Genomic DNA, 19,222 nt, shown 5'->3' on the forward strand with positions numbered 1-19,222 from the left:
TGCTAGCAGTTGTCATGGCCACTGCAGCCCAGCTGCACACTCCATGGAGTGGGGGAATGAAGGAGAGGGGCTGCTCACATGAAAGGGACCAGCTACCATCCTTACCACTAACAGGCTGAGAGGACTGTTTGTCACACAGCTCCACCACTCCACCAATCAGCAGAGAGGGGCAGGACCATAAGATGGACACCTCTCTTAACCAATCAGCAGCAGAGGGCAAGACCATAAGGGCCCCTTGGTCAATCAGAGGTGTGGGGGACCCCCGCTACAATAAGCCTGTGAAAATGGCAACTGGCCCCATGATCTGCCCACACAATTGGCGGCCTGCCTCCTCGGTTTGGGTGGGTCCCCAATAATGGGTACTTGAAAGGGGGACACCAAGCAGAGAACCTGCACCCTCAACGCCAAATGAATCCCAGAAGCCCGTGAACATCACCCTGTGAATTTCGTCCAGAAAGCAGGAATGGGTATGGGACAGGAAGATGTCCTCCAACCACAGCCTCCTTCCTAGTCGCACAGGTGGCCAGCTTAGGAGAGCACATTGGCCAGCAGGTCCCTGGACTTGGCAGGACCATGGGCAGGGAACACGTGAGCAAAAGATGCAGGGCACAGTGCAGCCGCAGCCTCAGCAAGAGCTTCCCAAGGAGGTGCTGACACAACCGCTCAGATGGTTTTGTCCCTGGAGATCCCATCATCCAGTGAATGACGTGCGCTCCCCTGACAGCGCTACCCCTGCGCGGGCCCCTGCGGTCCCCTTCAGAGGGGCTCCAGGCAGCACCCGGCTGAGCCTTGCGGCTCTCACCTCTGACCACGGGCTGAGCTCTGGAGTTAACTGGAAGGAGCCAAAAGCACCGAGGGCCAGTCGCAGCCTCCAGGTGCCTTTTCCTTCTCCCTGCCGGCCAGGTCCGGCGCGGCGGCGGCAGGGTCCCGAGGGCTTGTTGGGCCCTGCCCCATGCTCGGAGGATGGACAGTGTCGCGACACCTTGTCAAGCCCTAACTCTGTGGCCCGTTCCCTCTCCTCACGGCGGGACGGTCCTTCTCACAGGGAGACAAGGACTTTAACGTTACTTTCCATTTACTGTGCGATCCCTGTGAACTGCGTAGTATACGCAGCGTGTGGCCGGGCCTTCCCAGCCCTCGTCCCGGCATCGTCCGACATTAGGCGCATTCAGGCCTGTACACCCGGGGGCCCCTCCAGCCCCGGCTGCTATGAGGGGGGGCCAGCCCAGGGCTCTGGCTACCACGGGGCAAGCAGGTGCCTGCAACGCCCCCGCCCGCCGCTAGGGGCCGCGCTCCGCCCGCTGCCCACGCTCAGTATTACCTCCCCCCGCAATCTGCCTCCTGCCAATCACCGCGCTGAGCCCCAAAGCCCCGCCCCCTTCCCTCCTACCGCGGGGTGCCCGGATGATGAAGGCTTCCGCTCGCTCCGCCCAAGGAAGCGGCGCCGCGTTTAGCTTTACCACGGGTGTGCGCGCGCACATCCAGAGGACGTGCTCTTTCTCCCGCGCTTCCGGCCCCTCTTTGGGAGCGGTGCCCTGGGAGGCCTGGCGCGTGACGTCATTGCCATGCGCCGGGAGGAGCGGCACGCGGTAGGGCCATGGCGGCGGCCGCGCAGCCCGCGGTCCCAGCGCCCGGCTTGGCGGTGCCGTCCTTCGCGGCGGCCTGCGACCTGGTGCCGAGCCGCTACTCGTGCCTGGTGGTGGTGCCGCATCGCAGGCACATCGCGCTGGCGCCGCGCTTCTTGCACCGCAAGCTCACTGGCATCCGCGACCAGCTGGACGCCGGGTTGCTGCGCTACTGCGACTGGTGCGGGCCGGGGCGGGACAGGGATGGGCGGAGGGAGGCTTAAACCACTCGCTGTTTCACTGTCCTGCTGCTCCTACAGCCTGGGCGGCGTCCCGCTGGCCTACAGCCACGTGAAGATCGTGGGGGCACTGGGCGACATTCACGACGACCAGGGGTCCATCCACCTTCACATCGAAGCTGACTTCGTGGTCTTCACACCCCAGAAAGGAACCAAGCTGGTGGTATGTAGGTGGCAGCAGCACGAGTGCTTCTTGCACCTGCTCAGTCACAGCTTGGGGCAGCTCTGGGGAAATGGATGAAGCCAGTAAGGGTGGGGATGCCTCCTCCCACCCTCCTTCCCTGCCTGCTCTGCTGCTTTGCCCCCTGTCCCTTCCCCAGGCTGACATGTGGAGGCTGTTTGTGTTGCCTTGGGCCTCCCCCTGTGCTAAGGACTTGTTTGTCTTGTCTCCTGCAGTAGCTCCAGGTGCAGGTTTACGTTTTGGGTTTTAAAAATGCTGTTCATTAAGCACATGAAGTGTAAATGCATTTTCTCCCAAAGGCTGGTTAGGAGCCAGATACCAGTATGTGTTCAGTTCTGTCATTGGAACAGGGTTATACAGTACTCATGTGCCCTTTTTTTGGCACAAAACCCAGGTTTTGCTCTGGAGTACTTCAAATAACGAGCCGGGTATCTCTGCCTTATGGAAGGATGGTTTTCAGAGATGCCCATGCCAGTACTTTTGCAGGTGTATTTGCAAAAGTAGATCAAGATACTAACTTGCTGATATTGCCCTTACAGTCTTTAGGCACACAACTGGATTAAACAGTTTGCTTTAATTTAGCAGTTTGACAACTTCCACATCCAAAGTCTTAATGATAAAATAAATGTGTTGTTTTCAAAGCATGAAAGAAAATTCTACTTTCAGAGCATTGCATGTGTGATCAATAAAATTGTCCCTAGTCACATTGGCTGTCTGATACATGGATGTTTCAATGCTTCCATCCCTAATGAAATGAACGGAACATTTAAATAGAAAAATGACTACAGCACTAGTCACAGTTAATCTTTATGAAAGTACAGGTTTTAGAACCCTTTTTCATAAGCAGGGCACATCACCTGCTTCCTTTCCTAATGTACCATGCATCTCAGACAGGTTTGAAAATATTTTTTCTTGTCTGTGTTTTGTCATGTATCATATTCTTTCTTAGAATGCCTGATCACGAGATATTCTTGTGGGTTATAGTGTTTTAAGATCCTGTTATATGTGTAAGTACTTACTAGGGTCAGGCTGTAACAGTTTAGTGTACTCTTCTTTGCTGTTAAGCATCCTAATTTTGAATTTTGTAATTTAAAAGACAAAGAAACAAACACATCTTAGAAGTAACATGAGTACTTTCAGCTGTGAAAGCTGTGTGTCGTACAAATTGATTGCATGCTTTGTATGTGTAAATTCTTACATGTGCAAAAGTCAACATCCAGGGAACTCCAAGCAGATTTAAAATGTTGTAGGCACAAGTGAAAAGAAAAAAGGAGCTCTCAATGAATGCGTTGCTGAGATGCTGCAAATAGGCTGCAAAAGCATCTGTGAGGGATGCAAAGGCTCAGTTGACCCTTAACCGCCTTTAAACATGTTCCTGCAGCCCCAGGTAGAATTAAGCTGAGATTAGATGTAGCAGAGAGCTGTCTTAATGCAGTGCTAAATAGCTCTAGTGAGAGACTACCAATTTCTTTGGATGCAGTACTGGGTAAACACTGCTACACTACTTCTGTATGGATAGCTAGCTTGAGGATCAGTAACTTGCTGGGAAGAGGAACACATGGGAAGTAAACTGTGGAACTGTGCATGGTGTTGGAAAGGAGGTAGGCTGGCAGGGGAGAGACAGTGCCAGGCACCTGGGAGTGGTTTACTAAATGTCAAGGACCATTGTATTAGAAAATGTGAAACTTGAATCAAATTTGTTTGATTTCTTACTGTCTTGTGTTTTTTTAGGGTGTGATCAATAAAATTGTCCCTAGTCACATTGGCTGTCTGATACATGGATGTTTCAATGCTTCCATCCCTAAACATGATTGCGTGTCAGCTGAACAACAAGACCTTGGGTTAAAAATAGGAGATACATTGGAATTTGAAGTTTCTCGCTTAGATTCCGATGCTGCTGGAATGTTCTTCATCTGGGGACGACTGACTAAAGACAGGTTTGGTGATAAGATTATGATTATTTTTCTTACATTTATTTAAAGACTACATGATAACACTGAATGTCTTGTCTTAAATCTAAACTTCTTCCTGTCTCTTTCATATAAAATTAGTTTAGACTGAATGTAGCTATGGATCCTATTAACAACAGAATTTTAACATGATTTACCTTGGAGGAGGTTTTTTTTTCAAAAAAAAAAAACTCCAAATAGCTAAAATAGTTTTTAAAAAACCCAGTGTTTCTCATGCAAATAATCTATTGCATCACACGTATGTGTTACAGAATGTCATGATCAGTTTAATTCTTGACTGGTGTTTAGATAATTTTATAATCAAATTTGTGTTCTGGTTTAATCTGAAAACCTAAGGTGATCAGGTGTGCACCATTTTTACACTTTTTAAAGTACTATGTTCAGTATTTCAAAGCAAAGTACCAAAAATATTTATTAAATAGCAAATTGCCCATCAAAAATCATGGAGGGGGGGACAGAGGCCTGCGTCCCTCTCCTCATGGCGGGATGGTCCTTCTCACAGGGAGACGAGGACTTGCCCTTCCTGCTGTGCACATGAGGCACAATCTTGTGTGGATCGCACATTAGATCTTGTCACATCTTTACCTGCACATGTAGAGGGGGCCCCAGAAACGTAATAAATATTTTGGTGATTGTTCCATTTTTGCAACCTTTATGTTCAAGTTCTGTTCACAAATTGCTTTTGTTTGAATGTGGCTAATTCCTCATCTAAAAGCACAGTGTGTCTATACTAGAGAAATAACTTCTAAAATACTAGATGTTATAGCAAGCACGATATGTTCTTTGCAGATGTGAACTGATTTATTTAGTAGCATTGTAGTGGCAAGAGTGAATTGCATCTTGTGTTCCTTAGTGCTGATAAGCTGTCCTTGTGAAAACTGACTGCAAATAAATGAAAAGCTTGAGAACAGCTGAAGAAGCTTAGTGCAAACTTATGCAATAAATACAGAGAATAGCAGGCGGGGGAAACTGCATGATAATAGAAAAGTCTGAAAGAACCAAAGGTGACATAACGCATGTTCAAGAAAACTTGGAATTGGAGAGGTAATATGAATTGTGTCCTAGAATAGAAACTGGACAAATAATGGCAATGAGACTAGAAGTATTAGCTAGCCATAAGTTCCCTTGCTGGTCATTTAAAGATCTCAATCCCTTTTTCCACTTACTTAGCTGTGGTTTTGGCACAAATATCAGTGGTCTGTTACAGGCTCTTTGTAATTACTGTATTTCAGGAAAGTTTGATATGATGATATACGAGTTGTCCTTGGAGATCTCATCCTTTTGTTTATTTTCTAAATACATTTACAGCTTGAAGTCCAAGTGTCCTGAAACTGTAACTGAAGATACAAACAGAAATGAGACAAAGAAAAAACACAAAAAAAATGGAACAGTGAATTGTGAAGGAGACAGTAACTTGGGGGAGGTTGTAGATGATGCAGACACTGCTGTGAGAGAACATGCAGAAGAACAAAATCCTGATGTCGTGAATGGATTATCTCATAAAAAAACAAAGAAGAAGAAAAAACATAAACAAGAAAATCAAGAACCTGTGCTTCCTGGCAGTGACACTAGTGATTACCAGAGTGACCACAAAAAGGAAAAGAGAAAGAAAAGAAAATATTGTGAGGAAAATCATGAATTATCTCAGTTGACAGAAGAACCCAAAGCTACAAAGCGAAAGAAACAACACATAGACTGAAATTTAAAAGGGCTTTCTTTGCTTATGACTTTTTTTCTATGTAAGTATTTGATAAACTGCTAATAAAATAGTATTTTGATTATTTATGTATGCCTTTCAGCTTTTTGTCACCTAGGATAGCAGTAAGATGTCCTAATTAAAGTCAGGGGGCCTGTAGGAATTAAACAACAGCAATAATAATCCCACAACATGAGTGGGGAAGCTGCCAAACAAAGGAGGGTATTTCAGCCTCCACACTTCTTGGGAGCTTAGGCACCCGAGAGTACTGTACCTGTATCCACTAGCCCTGAATCCTATTCTGAGCATAGGCATCTCCTTTCAAAGAACTGAGCAGGAGTCGCTTCTTATTGAGGCAGTATAAGAAGGTGCTGTTGTTTTCCCCTTTTATATTGCAGTGGTAATTACACCACTTTCCTAGGAAATACAGGAGACCTGGGATCAGGGCCCTCTTCAGCCTGGCAAGTTTCAAACCTACATCTACCTCCCCAGCAAGTGCCTAAATCCCCAGGCCCTAGACTAGGCTGAGTAGGAGCAGTCTTTGCCCTTCCTGTGGAAGTTGAGTCTTTGTATGAAGGATTGCAAGATGGGGCTGCGAATAGAGAAGTTTTGTACCCAACTGGTCAGAGCACTTGGGAGTTCAGAGTTCCTCACATAAATGGAGGATTTTTTAATTCACCATTTTGGACTTGGGTGCCTAAAACCTAACCAAATCCTGTCTCAGATGCCAATCTAGGGAAGCAGATGAAGGTCTTCGCAATTGAATCCGGTTTGTTCTGTCTTTAATCACAAAACCGTTTTTCCCTTTATACACTACAGACTACCATGCAGCATTTAATTTCTTGGATTTGAAGAAATTCTTCCCTCTTTCCCCCCCAGAAAGAGAAAGGAGCATGTTTTGAAGTATGCTCTTGCTCTGGAAATTCTTTAAAGAGTTAAACAGGGAGTGAGTAGCCTTTATTCCAAAATAAACCTGCACCCTTCTCTTGCGGGGCAGGGCATTCCATTCACTTGTGGAGCTGATGAGGAAGGCTTCTGGTTTTCTGGACAAATTTAAAAATTGCAGATTCTCTGATAACCTCCAAATTCTCTGATTTAAAAACCACAATATCTGTGTTTTTCCATGATTAAAATGAAATGCCACTATAGGTATCAGTTGAACACACAATTTTATTGCTATATTTACAATTGTGAAGCAATTTGGAAGCTACCAGTGCCTCAGTCGCTATATAATAAAAAAAAATTTGAATACCAATACATTTTGACATTTGATTTTGGGTTTTTATCATGGCAAATCAGCTGTCCCTACACCTTTAACCCACCAGGACATGGGTCCAGCTGCAGTTGTCTCCTTGTTTCCCACTCCCCCAGTTTTGCAGCACTGAGCAGCCCTGATATGCCAATGCCATGCCCATGCCATTACCCTTTGCTGCCCACCCCCACCCCAGCCCTGCTGTAGGGCACCCGCAGCTGCCAGGGCTACAGCTCTGCAGCCCTGGCTGCCGCCTGCTGGAGGCCACAGCTGTTGTGCCAGAGTAGAGCATAGAGCCTGGCTTCCCTCCCCCATGGGAAGCACTGCCAGAGTGGAGCTTGTCGGGGTTGAATGCATGCTGCTGGCTGTGGGCTTGGGGCTCCCCACCCTGCAACCCTCCACCTGGGGCCTCCACGACCCAGCAGGTGAGAGAGTGGCAGAGCAGGGCCAGGCAGGGAAGCCTGTTGCCACCTCTGGGAGACCTGTGCTGCTGTGGTGAGATGCCTGCCCAGCAGCAGTGAGGGGCACAACTCTGCACCACCACCCCCACTGCTTCTGGGCAAGCAGAAGTTGCTTTGTGATAGTATTGTGGGGCTCGCAGCAGCAGGACCAAGTTTCCCCACTCTGTTCTGTGCTGCTGCGCCAGGACCCTCCTGCGGGGCAGTGGAGGCCCTGGTGGGGAGGGCAGCAGAGTGGGAGCCTGAGCCTAGAGTAGCCATCCCTCACCTGCCCTGTGCACAAATCTGAGGGACATATGCCTCCCATTTTGGCAGTAGCAGGAAGCCAGATGCCTCTTACCTCCCAAAAGAGCTGCCCGCAGCCCTGTCTCAATCCCTGCCTGAGCCCTGTGGCTGTACGTTCCTGCCCCATGCACTGCCTGGACTGGGCAGTAGTCCTAGCCCTCCCTCTCACTATGGGGGCCTCAATTGCCACCCTCCGCCTCATTACCACACTTACCTGTGGGGAGCTGCTCTCCAGGTTGCCTGCCAATGTGTGTGTGTGCACATGCACATGATCATAGAATCACAGAAGCAGGGTCAGAAGGGACCTTGTAGATCTTCAAGTCTGACCCCCTGCCTGGGCGGGAGAAAAGACTGGACTCAAATGAGTCCAGCCAGGTAGTCATCAAGCCTCTTCTTAAAGATCCCCAGGGTAGAAGCCAGCACCACTTCCCTAGGAAGTTGGTTCCAGCTCCTAGCTGCCCTAACAGTGAAGTAGTTCTTGCGGATGTCTAATCTAAACCTACTCTCTAATAATTTGTGTCCATTGTTCCTTGTCATGCCAGGGGGCACTAGGGGAAACAGTGTCTCCCCTAAACCCTTCTGGTCCCCCCTAGTGAGTTTATAGACAGTCACCAGGTCCCCCACTCAGCCTCCTCTTGTGAAGGCTGAACAGGTTTAGGTCCCGCAGTCTTTCAATGTAGGGTCTGCCCAGTTGTTCCCGGATCATGCGGGTGGCCCTCCTCTGGACCCTTTCAATGTTGTCCACGTCCCTCCTGAAATGGGGCGCGCAGAACTGGACGCAGTACTCCAGCTGTGGCCTGATCAGCGTCGCATAGAGGGGAGGATCACCTGCCTGGCTCTACTTGAGATGTACCTGTGGATGCACGACAAGGTCCAGTTAGCCCTGCCAACCGTGACCTCGCATTGTTGGCCCATGTTCATCTTGGAGTCAATAATGACTCCAAGATCCCTTTCTGCCTCCGTGGTCTCAAGAAGGGAGTTTCCCATTCTATAAGTGTGCTGCTGGTTTCTACTGCCCAGGTGCAGCACCCTGCACTTGTCAGTATTGAAACACATCCTGTTTATGTCAGCCCGCTCCTGTAACCTATCCACGTCTTGCTGCAGTCTTTCCCTCCCTACTAGCATGCTCACCTCACCCCAAATTTTGGTATCATCAGCGAATTTAAACGGTTGCATTTCACCCTGTTGTCCAAATCGCTGATGAAGAAATTGAACAGCGCAGGCCCAAGGACCGAGCCCTGGGGGACTCCGCTGCCCACTTCCCCCCAGGTTGAATATGACCCATCCACCACCACCCTCTGAGTACGACCCTTGAGCCAATCTGTAATCCATCTGACTGTGTAGGCATCAATGCCACAGTCGCCTAGTTTTTTAATGAGGATGGGGTGGGAGACAGTGTCAAAGGCCTTGCTGAAAGACTACGTCCACGGCAACACCTGCATCCATTGCCTTTGTGACCTGATCATAAAAGGCAATCAGGTTGGTCTGACATGACCTGCCCCTAATGAAACTGTGCTGGTTGCCCTTAAGCATCATCCCTGAAGCCGGCCCATCACAGATGTGCTCCTTGAGGATCTTCTCAAAGAGTTTACCAAGGATAGAGGTGCCCCCTGTGTTTTTCTCCTTTAAAGGAGAAAATCCAGGTTTTACAATGTTTTTCTGTGGCAAACAGAAAACCTGGATTTCCTGTGATGAATTGATTCCTAGAGGATGGATACAACCTAGTGGCTGGTGCACTCCCCTATAGTGAAACTCCATTTATTAATTAGTTTTCAGCAGCTTTCTATTGAGAGACTTGACATTTTATCAGATTATAACTTATTTTCTCCCGAAACTTTCTTCATATGTATTTAAATTTTATGACACTCTCACATTGTGTAAAATCTGTTCTGCTGCATTTGGGTTAGTCTATCTATTAGCTGGGAAGAGGGACTTTTACGCTAGGTACAAACAAAATAGAAACAGCATCTCCCCAGATAATGCCACAGCTTCCCAGTGACAGTCTGATCATCAGTTACCACCCATGATTTTTTGCCTACACTAAGAAACTGAGGCTTTAAATCTCAAGTTGTAAATGATTTTTTTCCAAATTACACATTCCCATTATCTTCATAGCTTTTATAATGGGCACCATGACTATTGATTGTAACTGTTTTCTACTATGCTAGATGGTCAGTAGAAGTCTAGGGCAGGTTTCTTTCTTTCTTTTATCTTTTTTCATTCTCCTAAACTAATGACCTTGTGGTTATATACATTTTAGATGGCATTTTTAACAACTTGAGCATAGTGGTCTACTTTTCCAGATGTAAAACAATGTAGGAATGGGCATTCGTGTGTGTGTGTAGATAATTATAGCTATTATCAGGTCACTTCTCATGCCACGCCACGTATTTTTCATTAGCATCTATGTTTTCTTTCTCTTGTAACAGATGTAAAAACAAGTGTGCTAGAAATGGTATTCAGTCTCAGTGCAGTAATCTTAAAGCTGCTTATTCTGTGTTACATTTAAGGGACTTGGAAACTCAAATTTACTTAAGCAAATTTAAGTCTGTGGTTTTCAGATTTTATGGTGTAACAATACTCTTGTTGGGTATTGAAAGCAGACACCTCTTCTAAGCCAGGAAGAGACATTGTCATTGCAGTAAATATGCATCCTCATATAGAACCAAATTCAGTGTTCTGGCTACTACTTTGGAAAGTTTCATTTGGTGGCACACATGATCTTGAATCCAGTTTTTCACTTCCAGCATATTCTTGGACATGATATCTTAGCATTAATTTTCTACACTCAAGATAGAGTTTTATGTTTTGTTGCATGTTCCATACTACCTCTGTTGCTGTGATTAAAACTTAAGAGTTATTAACTCCACTTGTTGGTAGTAATGTTTATTATGGTTTGCTTAAAGAGGCTCTAATCCTCTTTCTAGGATCTCTCAAGTGTATTTTACCTTGCAGCAGCAAGACATTGACTGCCATGGTCCCCCTGTTTTAACTATGGTAGGTTAGTTAGGGTGTTATGTTTTCTGGTTGTGTCATGGTTGATGGTGTAATTTTGCTGACAGGTTAGAAAATAAATTAGTGTAGGATGGATTTGATAGGGACAATCCTGCCTCAGGTAGGAGGGTTAGACTAGATGACCTCTGGAGGTCCCTTTTAGCCCTACTTCTTTATGATATTACTAGCCAATTGCCTGTCAAGAATGACCCGGGGGGAGGGGAAGGAATGGAACAGGACGGGACAGGACCGGGATGGAGTGCCACCACCTAATGCACCATGCTGCTGCTGTTCTGCCTCTTGCAGGGAGCAGGGTGGGAGAGCCAAGGCCAGTGCTGCTGGCCCCGGCTCCCCCATCCTCTGTCCGGTCCTCAGCATGGCTTTGGAATCATAGCAGCGCTCCCCCATGCTTGGAGCGCTCTGCTTGGCTGTTTCCATCTGCCATTCAGAGTGTGAATAAAGCATTACGGACAGCCAGGCAGACAGACTTAGGCTCTTATAATATTCGAATGAATGAAGAATGGAGTTCTATTGTGTTAGACACACTCTATTAACTGAAGTGCCTGTAATCTAATGAAAAAACCAATACAGAATGGAGGAATGGGCATGCAATGAACACCAGGAGTGATGTGATTGGAAAAATCATGTTCTGCCTTTTTTTTTTTTAAAGGCCTTGGGGGACAAGCTGAATGGAAGCAAAGACAGGTGTACATCTTTCAAATGTTCCAGACATTCTAGAATCAACCAGCCCTCTGTACTTGACAGCCCTTTTGACTCAGAGAGATAAGTAGCAAAGTCAGCCTGAAGTCAGGGTGCCTCTACCTTCCTTGCACTAGCCCTCTGCAATGACTCTTACAGTTTCTTTCCCAACTTCTAGGTAGATCTGAGTCTTGTTTTCCAAAGGCCGTAACAGGAATCTTGAGGATTCATTTAATGTCAGAAGGGTTTTCATTCTGATTTGTGTCAGTAGTATTTCTATTATTAACGAAGAGTAACAGATAAGAGTAAAAACCCCTTTTATTGACTTTTTTCTCTGAGAAAGTGAGGTTTTGGCAAACCTACAACCAAGACAGTGGAGTTAAAATAAAATTTTTACTTGTATTAATATTCACAGCCAGCCACGTTAGCATAATCTTTTTGAGTTTGTGTAGATTTCGTACTGAATGCTAAAAAATAATTGAATTTTCTAATTCTCTAATTACACGTTAAGAGGCTGGGACATGGCAGGACAGCAGTTGGAGTGCTTCACTACAGTGCCAGAGGTATGAATTCCAATCCAGTTACAGACTCACGCCAAAGGGCTGCATTCGTTGCCACTCAATCTGGCTATAAATACCTGGTCATTAGGGCTGAGGAGTCGCAAGCAGCTGGATATGATGCTGTCCCTTGTGATACTGGCATGCTTTAAACATGCTAGTCTCGGCCACTGGCTTGGGAGGACTCTTGATGACTTGGATACAATAATATCTGGTGGAGCTAAAAGTCATCTGAAAATTCAAATATTTTTGAGTCCTGTCACAATTTTATCTTTTAGCAAAAATCATAGGTGCACAAGTGCAGTATCAATCAGACTGTACTTTTTCCAGGGTTCCCCCACCTTAGCTTACAACAGAAAAGGATAATTAAAAATATATTAAATGTATGACTTTGGCACTATTCATTCTTGCTGAGGTGACTGTTGTTCCTATGTTGCAGTTGATATAAGATTAGATTCCTGTTCTATTACAATAAAAATGGTAACTATTACAGGTTTGGGCAAAGGAATGTGTCAGACAATCCAATCTACAAAAGAGTTGACTGCTTTCTGTCTTTAGAGGGGAAAAGTCAAGAAAAGATTTTTTTTTTAAAAAAAGCTTTTACAGTTGGAGCCAATATTGGCAGCCTCACATCTACATTACTGATGTTACTGTAGACACTGTTATGGATTAGCTAAATATGGCAAGAAAACTTGGATTTTAAAAACTGAATTGTCACTCTAGGCAGGCCGCTGAATCTGTTTGTTTTCTTTTTTTCTCCCATTAAATGAAAAACGTAAGATTTTTCCAATACTTCAAATTAACTGAGGAAAGAAGCCAAGTTTAGACATTTTCCACAACAGTGTGTATGAAGTCTGGTCATTACAAATGTTTAACTTTCTATATTCTCCCGGACCACAAATGAAGAGTTGTTTTTAAGTCTGATTCGGGCCAAGATTTTTTAGTTGAGTGACTAAACATTTGCAAGGTCAGGTGTCAGTGTTCTTTTATAGATTTCATATTTGTCTCTAGGTATACTTTTGCCTGTTTAAACTTCACCCTAGATTATGCATATGCATGGTAACAGAACACATGACATATAGAAGATTATAAAATCAAATTGCAGTTAAATCCAAGAATCTTGACTGTTGCTAATGCCAGCAAAGTCTTCATCATCTGTTCTAAAATCTAAACCAGAAGATTTCAGTAAATCTAATGTATAAGAAGGGAGACTTCTAAACAAACTAACTTGGAAACATACTCTAACCTTTTTCATTAATTATAGTAAACTTGTTTTTTTAGATGTTTCAGAAGGCCTAGAAACGTTGAACATTCAGCTTCTTTTTTGCTCTTTCTTGCTTATCATTAACAAAGTTTTCATGGAAACCAAGTCCTCAGTTTTTCCAACATCTGATAATCTAACAGTCTAAATTAGTACAATAGAGTTTCCAAAATGTTTTTAGGCTATAGACTTGATATTGTCTAATCATGGCAGAGCACAGGTTTTGCCTGCCACTTCAAGAGGTTTGAGCAGGCAGCAAGCAGCCAGCAGGTGGGAGCAAACCCAATCAGCAGGTCACATGTTAGGAAGGAGGCCACCCAATTGGTGGAGAGGCTGGGGAACCTGGGTATAAGGCTAGCGCCTTGTGATCAGAGCTGGCAGTTGCTGCAGGGAGCTGAAGGAACAACATCTCGCAGCCAGAGATCCGCTGCTCCCAGAACAGCTTGTGGGATCAGGGTAGGAACTATAGAGATAGAGAGGTTCCTGGTCCTGGGGTGTGACCTAAAACTACACCCTGCTGGGAAGAATGGTGTGGTGGGGCTGCTTGAGGCAGGGCAGTCCTCAGGAAATACCACACCTGTGCCTCCCCAGTGAAAGGTGAGGATGGGCCTCAGCCCCCACTGCCTTGCAGGTGACCCTTTGGGGGGGAAAGGCACACCCTAACAGAAAAGCACAGGGCCAAGCCCCACTAAGTGGGGCCTGAGGTGGAGTCAAGGCCATTAGAATGGAGCCTGAGGCAGGGCCCAGGCCCACTGAGTGAGGCCCAGTGGCATCCTGTGGGTTTTCAGCACCTGGGGACCAATGCCTGCATTTACGCATCCCCTCCAGGATGATCCACGCAGGGTGTGGATCCTAAGGCAAATCAGCCTGTGCAGGGTCCCACCTCCCACCCCCCAGCACTTCCACAGGAGAACTAGCAGCACAGCATACTGGTTGCAAGGGGAGGAGTGGTAGCTGAAATTTCTAGCCGGAACAGCAAAAGAAGCCCACAACCCACCAGGTGGGCCACTCACAAAATATGGGAGGTGCCCTGGCCTCTCTGGCCAGCACCCCTACCCACCTCTGGCCAGCTCCCAGGGGCTGTGAGCACTCCTCCCTGCTCGTATGCCACTGGTGAGATCTGAGGTCCAAATGGCATTAGGACCAGCAGCCCAGTGAAGTACAGGGTATTGAGGCCTCAGTGTTGGGGCATGAGGGCAAGGCAGGTCTGAGAATGCCTGAGGCCAAGTTTGGGGGCCAAGTTGAGGCTGAGTATGGCCCAGTTAAGGGGCCAGGGGAGTACTAGTGGGTTGGCTGCCATCTGATAAGCATGGGACACAGTATAAGGGGAGGTTTGGAACTGTGTATTCACCCTTGGCATCAGGGCAATTAAACAGGCAGCCTCCGCCTAGGAACAACTTAAGTTACATCAAAAGCATGGCAGGTGGATGGACTGCCCTAGACAGGTAGGCAGGCCAACATTCAGACTGACCCCAAGACAGCCCACTTGTTATACTTGTGAATACTTTGCTCTTGATGACATGGGCGTTTATGTTCAGGAAACCTGTGTAGGACTGTAACAATCCTTTGGCAACTAAAAGACCTGCTTACAGAAGTATTTTGAACCATCTTGAATACAATAGTGTTTTGTCCTCTTTGAGACTGGGAAGGAATTACAGTAATTGTTTTTGCTCTTCATCTCCTCTTCCCCATACTGCTCTGCTCATATACAGCCAAAAGTCTGTTTGTGACCAGCCAGTTAACTAACTTCCAAAATACATACTTTCAGATCTCAAACTGATAAACATAGCAGGAAAAGGATTCTCAAAAGCACATAAGCACATGCTTGTTCTACTCCCTTTTGAACATCAATGACTAATGAGCAACAGCCTCCCCAAATGTTAGTGCAAATCTTACCCTGCATCAAGTTCATGTCCAAAAATGCCAAGTTTTACTATTTTGAGGCACCTATCATCATCAGTCTGCAACAGTATAGGAACCACTGCTTGGAAAAAAATCCATGCAGCTCCAAAACTCAATGATGACAATACCAATAGTCTAGTGGTTAAGGAAGGAATTAATCAAGCAGATTTCTCAATTCCGTGTATCCATGGGGAATATATAAAATGGGTACAAGAAGAGATGCTGGCTATGAAAGGTTTAAAACACTTTAGTTCTTGTACCTTCTTAGAAATGTGCATTTTTCTGTCCCTAGTAAGTGCTTTTATTTTGATGATTAACCTCAGAATTGTACTATTAGATTTCAGAATCGTCTTGATAATTTCCATGCCAAGTGGGCTCACTCATTTTGAAGTGATCTGGATCCCTGCAAACATAACCAGCTCAACTTTCAAGAACTAGGTTATTTCCCTTACATTACAACGGTTCAGCAGATTTGTAGTGCATGCATCTGGTTAGAAGTCAGTAGGCACATCTACATGTACATTAATGCACTGTAGTTACATTAAGTTTAGTACTTGCTTATGGGAAACTGGAAATTTGAACTCAGTCATGACACTCCAATGGGTCTGGTGGAAAAAATTTCAGAGGACTAACATGAGTTGTTCTTCCTATATACCAATAAAAAAATATTTTTTGTGCAGATTTGCCAGAAGCAGCTTCCTGATTTTAGTGATCATCCTAATGTATCCACACACATTTAGAAAATCACCTTTCTTTAGCTAATTTTTTGGCCTCTTATGTAAACAGTAGGTTGTACTTTAAGGAAACAAGCATCAACATGTCTGATATTCACGTTTAAAAGTTCACTTGCTTCTGGACCCCCATTCTCTACACTTGTTTCTTCTAATGCCTAAGTGTCTGTTGGGCTAGTGCTGGCAAAGCTATCAGCATTAGGGGACATAGTATACTTGTGTTTCCAGAAAAAAAATAACCTTCTGCTACCATGCATTTTGCCTCCACTGTGGGGCTCTTCTGCCAAAGTCTTGCCAGCATCACTATGGTAATGACAAATCAATAATATAGACAAGCCCTAAATAAGTACTCTCTGGTCAAAGTATGCATAGTACAATGAATCTGTAATGTTATTTCTGGCTCCAATTTATAATGATTACAGTCCCCAAATTGTTAACACAGGGAAGGAAAAAGGAAAAGAAAGAAACCTTTGCAAGATAATTTATTTCTATCTTGAAACAATTTCTTCTGTAGCAAAAGCCATGATTCAATACGGACAGGGGAGATGGGAGTTTCAGATAAAAAACTTGACTACATTCTTTCATTTGCTGACTTTGAATATGATCCAGCAAAGGTTTATGGACTAGGACAAATCTAGTCATATATGTGACAACCATGATTACATATAGACCATAATACTGTAATACAGATCATAATAAAAGATTTTTTGTTCCATTTTCCTGTGGAATTTCAGATACACAAAGCTATTTACACCTGTTAGTATTTCAGTTTCTGCATCAAAGCTGTTCATTTTATGCTGCTTTACTGTCAAAAATGTATGCTTCTTTATTGCCAAAAAAACTATGAGAATTGACTGAATGAATTATTTAGATATCTAAATCAGAATATTGACTACTCTTTCAGTCATTGTTTTAGGTGTGGTAATAAGCATTTTTAAAAAGGCATGTGCTTAATGATTTTTTCAAAATTGGGTAAGAATTTTTAAGAACATTCCATTTCCTGAGTGCTGGGCAGCATTGCCTACTTCAGGCCTGCTCTTTTGTAGTGTGCTTACATATGATCAATGAAGGTTCACAACAGTCATTTTTTCAATTGTGCTGGTATATAGAGCTTGTCTGCAATCAGCACATTTTCCTTCATATCTGTTTCTATTAGTCTATAAGGTGCATCTCTGCCTTCTATCAAAATGACATTTATAGTTGCAGTATACTGATATCTGTTAAATGAAAACATGCAAATTGAAGTTCCCTATACATTGTTGCTCTATCACAGATGTATATGGCTTTTACTGATGTGGATTTAAGGCAAATGAAAGTCTTTGGTCAGAAATTTGTTTAAGAGACTCTCACATGCTTAAAAACTTGCTTTGGCTTTCGGAGTAAAAAAAAAAAGAGAGAAAAAAAAAAGACTCCACTGAATTCACAAAGTTGAACTGGATAGTCCAGGGTGTTTGTAGAACATAATGTATAAACTATTATACTATTATACTATTTGGTTTAGTTTTCTCCTAATAAAAGTGCTTGATTTAGTTCAGCTTTGGTCAGTCTAGATCTTTAAAGCTGCTTGACATGTAAGACAATATCCACTTTTTGTTTTGCTGTATCATAACCATTGACCACTTCAGAGAGTGTATGTCTTAGAGAATTAGCCATGAAGACCCTATAATTCCTGAATTATTTCTTCAAATCCTGCCCTGATTGGTAATGACAAATTGTTAATGCTCTGCATGTGTGTGTACATATAACAAGAAAAAAACTCACATAATTTATATTACATTAATGCTTAGTAGCTCCTATCAAGATCAGAGCCCCTGCTTGGAAGGCACAGTTAAAATACATAGTGCTTTTACATGTGCTTTTATGCATGTCTAAACATAATACACATTTGGCTAATGCGCATTAAGGTGATATAGGCATGTGTCTACATGTGCATACACTAAGATGCATTAACACAATGTGTGTACTGATTTGGGACCAAAGTTAGTCCCAAGTCAGTCAACATACACAGCATTAACGTGCCTTAGTGCATCTACACCTGCGTTAAGGCACTTTTGCTATTTGCACCTAAATTTGATACCTGCTTTTGCAGGTATCAAACTTAGACACAAGTAGCCTAAAGTCACCATTTTTAAGGACTACTAAAGGTATGCATGTGTAGACCCCTACCCTTAATTTGCCTTAAAAATGGCTGATGCACCTTAAATCAGTACATATAGCCACTCCCAGTGAGAAATGCTCCCTACCCCAAAGAATTTAAATCCAAAAAGTTAAAAAGCCAAATAACAATAGAGACTGAACTACCTAAGAGGGAAGAACAAGGGAAATGGGTAGAAAATTTGTAATAGGTTTGCCTACCCCTGGAATTTTAAAGGCATCTGTAATCACTTTGTTGAGAGGTATTGTATTGAAAGTTTCTCTTAAGGCTATGAGTAATGTCCTTGAATTTATTTTTATAAGATGATTTTCTTAGGTTAATAGTGAATGTTCACAAATTCACTTTACCTTTTCAAATGCTTTAATATTCACATATTCACAGAAGGTTAGGACTCGAAGGGACTTGGTGAAATCATTGGTTCCAGCCCCCCTACTCTGCTCAGGAAAGACTGCTGGGGTCAAATAAGTCTGGCAAGTTATGTATCCAGTCTCCTTTTGAAGATGTCCAGGGTCGGTGCCTGCACCACCCCCACTGGGAGTCTATTCCAGAGTCTGGTCACATGAACGGTGAAGAAGTTTTTCCTTATATCCAGTCTGAAACCTTCTTCTAGGAGTTTATGACCATTGCCCTTGGTTTTCCCCTGGGGCACTTTGGTTAAGTCTAGACTCACTCTTAGAATTTAGTGTGTTTGGCATTTGGTCCTAGTATCACAGGTTGTTTTCATGGCTTCTGAGTGTCCATTCACATTCTGATTTGTAAATCTTAATATAATGACCCTGAATACTAATTTCAATTGAGAAGTATCTTGTTTCTGGTTGTTTAGCACTTATTCTAGAAATCTGTGACAGTATTATTATGTTCGGAAAAGCTGTTTCAAATCACATTTTATCTTATTATTAATTTAATCTAACAACATGTCTCCTTTTTGGCAAAACAAAGTCCTAAAAGGTTAACACTCCTTTTAGTTTATGTAAAGGTCTTAGAAACATACAAGCAATTACTGTGAGTGTAAGTTGTCACTCAAGCAGTTCAAAATGTAAATTACATTTCAAAGAGAAGATAGCAGAAACATTTTGACAAACTGAAGGAAATTCAAAGGCAAATAACAAAAAACCATTAACAGGCTGGTGAACCTGTGTAACGGGGAACCCTGGCCCTGTTACCAGAAAACAGGCCGATCCCTTTAAGACCAGAACTTTCTGGGCACAGCCTGCTGG

General features: G+C 44.1%; 1 protein-coding gene across 1 annotated transcript; it reads left to right on the forward strand.

Moving 5' to 3' along the window:
- Window positions 1-1,466: 1,466 nt before the first annotated feature.
- On the forward strand, window positions 1,467-5,796 carry POLR1F (RNA polymerase I subunit F). The gene is made up of 4 exons (XM_090046817.1): window positions 1,467-1,806; window positions 1,886-2,027; window positions 3,777-3,982; window positions 5,324-5,796. The coding sequence occupies exons 1-4, from the start codon at window positions 1,598-1,600 to the stop codon at window positions 5,712-5,714; spliced, it is 948 nt and encodes a 315-aa protein (XP_089902943.1). The 5' UTR covers window positions 1,467-1,597; the 3' UTR covers window positions 5,715-5,796.
- Window positions 5,797-19,222: the final 13,426 nt, after the last annotated feature.

The sequence above is a fragment of the Crocodylus siamensis genome, chromosome 5, assembly GCF_052110815.1.
Source record: "Crocodylus siamensis isolate JL-2025a chromosome 5, ASM5211081v1, whole genome shotgun sequence".
Taxonomy (NCBI): Eukaryota; Metazoa; Chordata; order Crocodylia; family Crocodylidae; genus Crocodylus; species Crocodylus siamensis.

What these genes read in the sequence shown, in the direction of transcription:
- POLR1F (XM_090046817.1), top strand. Translation starts at nt 1,598, where the DNA reads ATGGCGGCGGCCGCGCAGCCCGCGGTCCCAGCGCCCGGCTTGGCGGTG. An exon ending in TTGCTGCGCTACTGCGACTG is followed by an intron (nt 1,807 to 1,885) that starts GTGCGGGCCGGG and finishes CTGCTCCTACAG; the next exon opens with CCTGGGCGGCGTCCCGCTGG. An exon ending in AGAAAGGAACCAAGCTGGTG is followed by an intron (nt 2,028 to 3,776) that starts GTATGTAGGTGG and finishes GTGTTTTTTTAG; the next exon opens with GGTGTGATCAATAAAATTGT.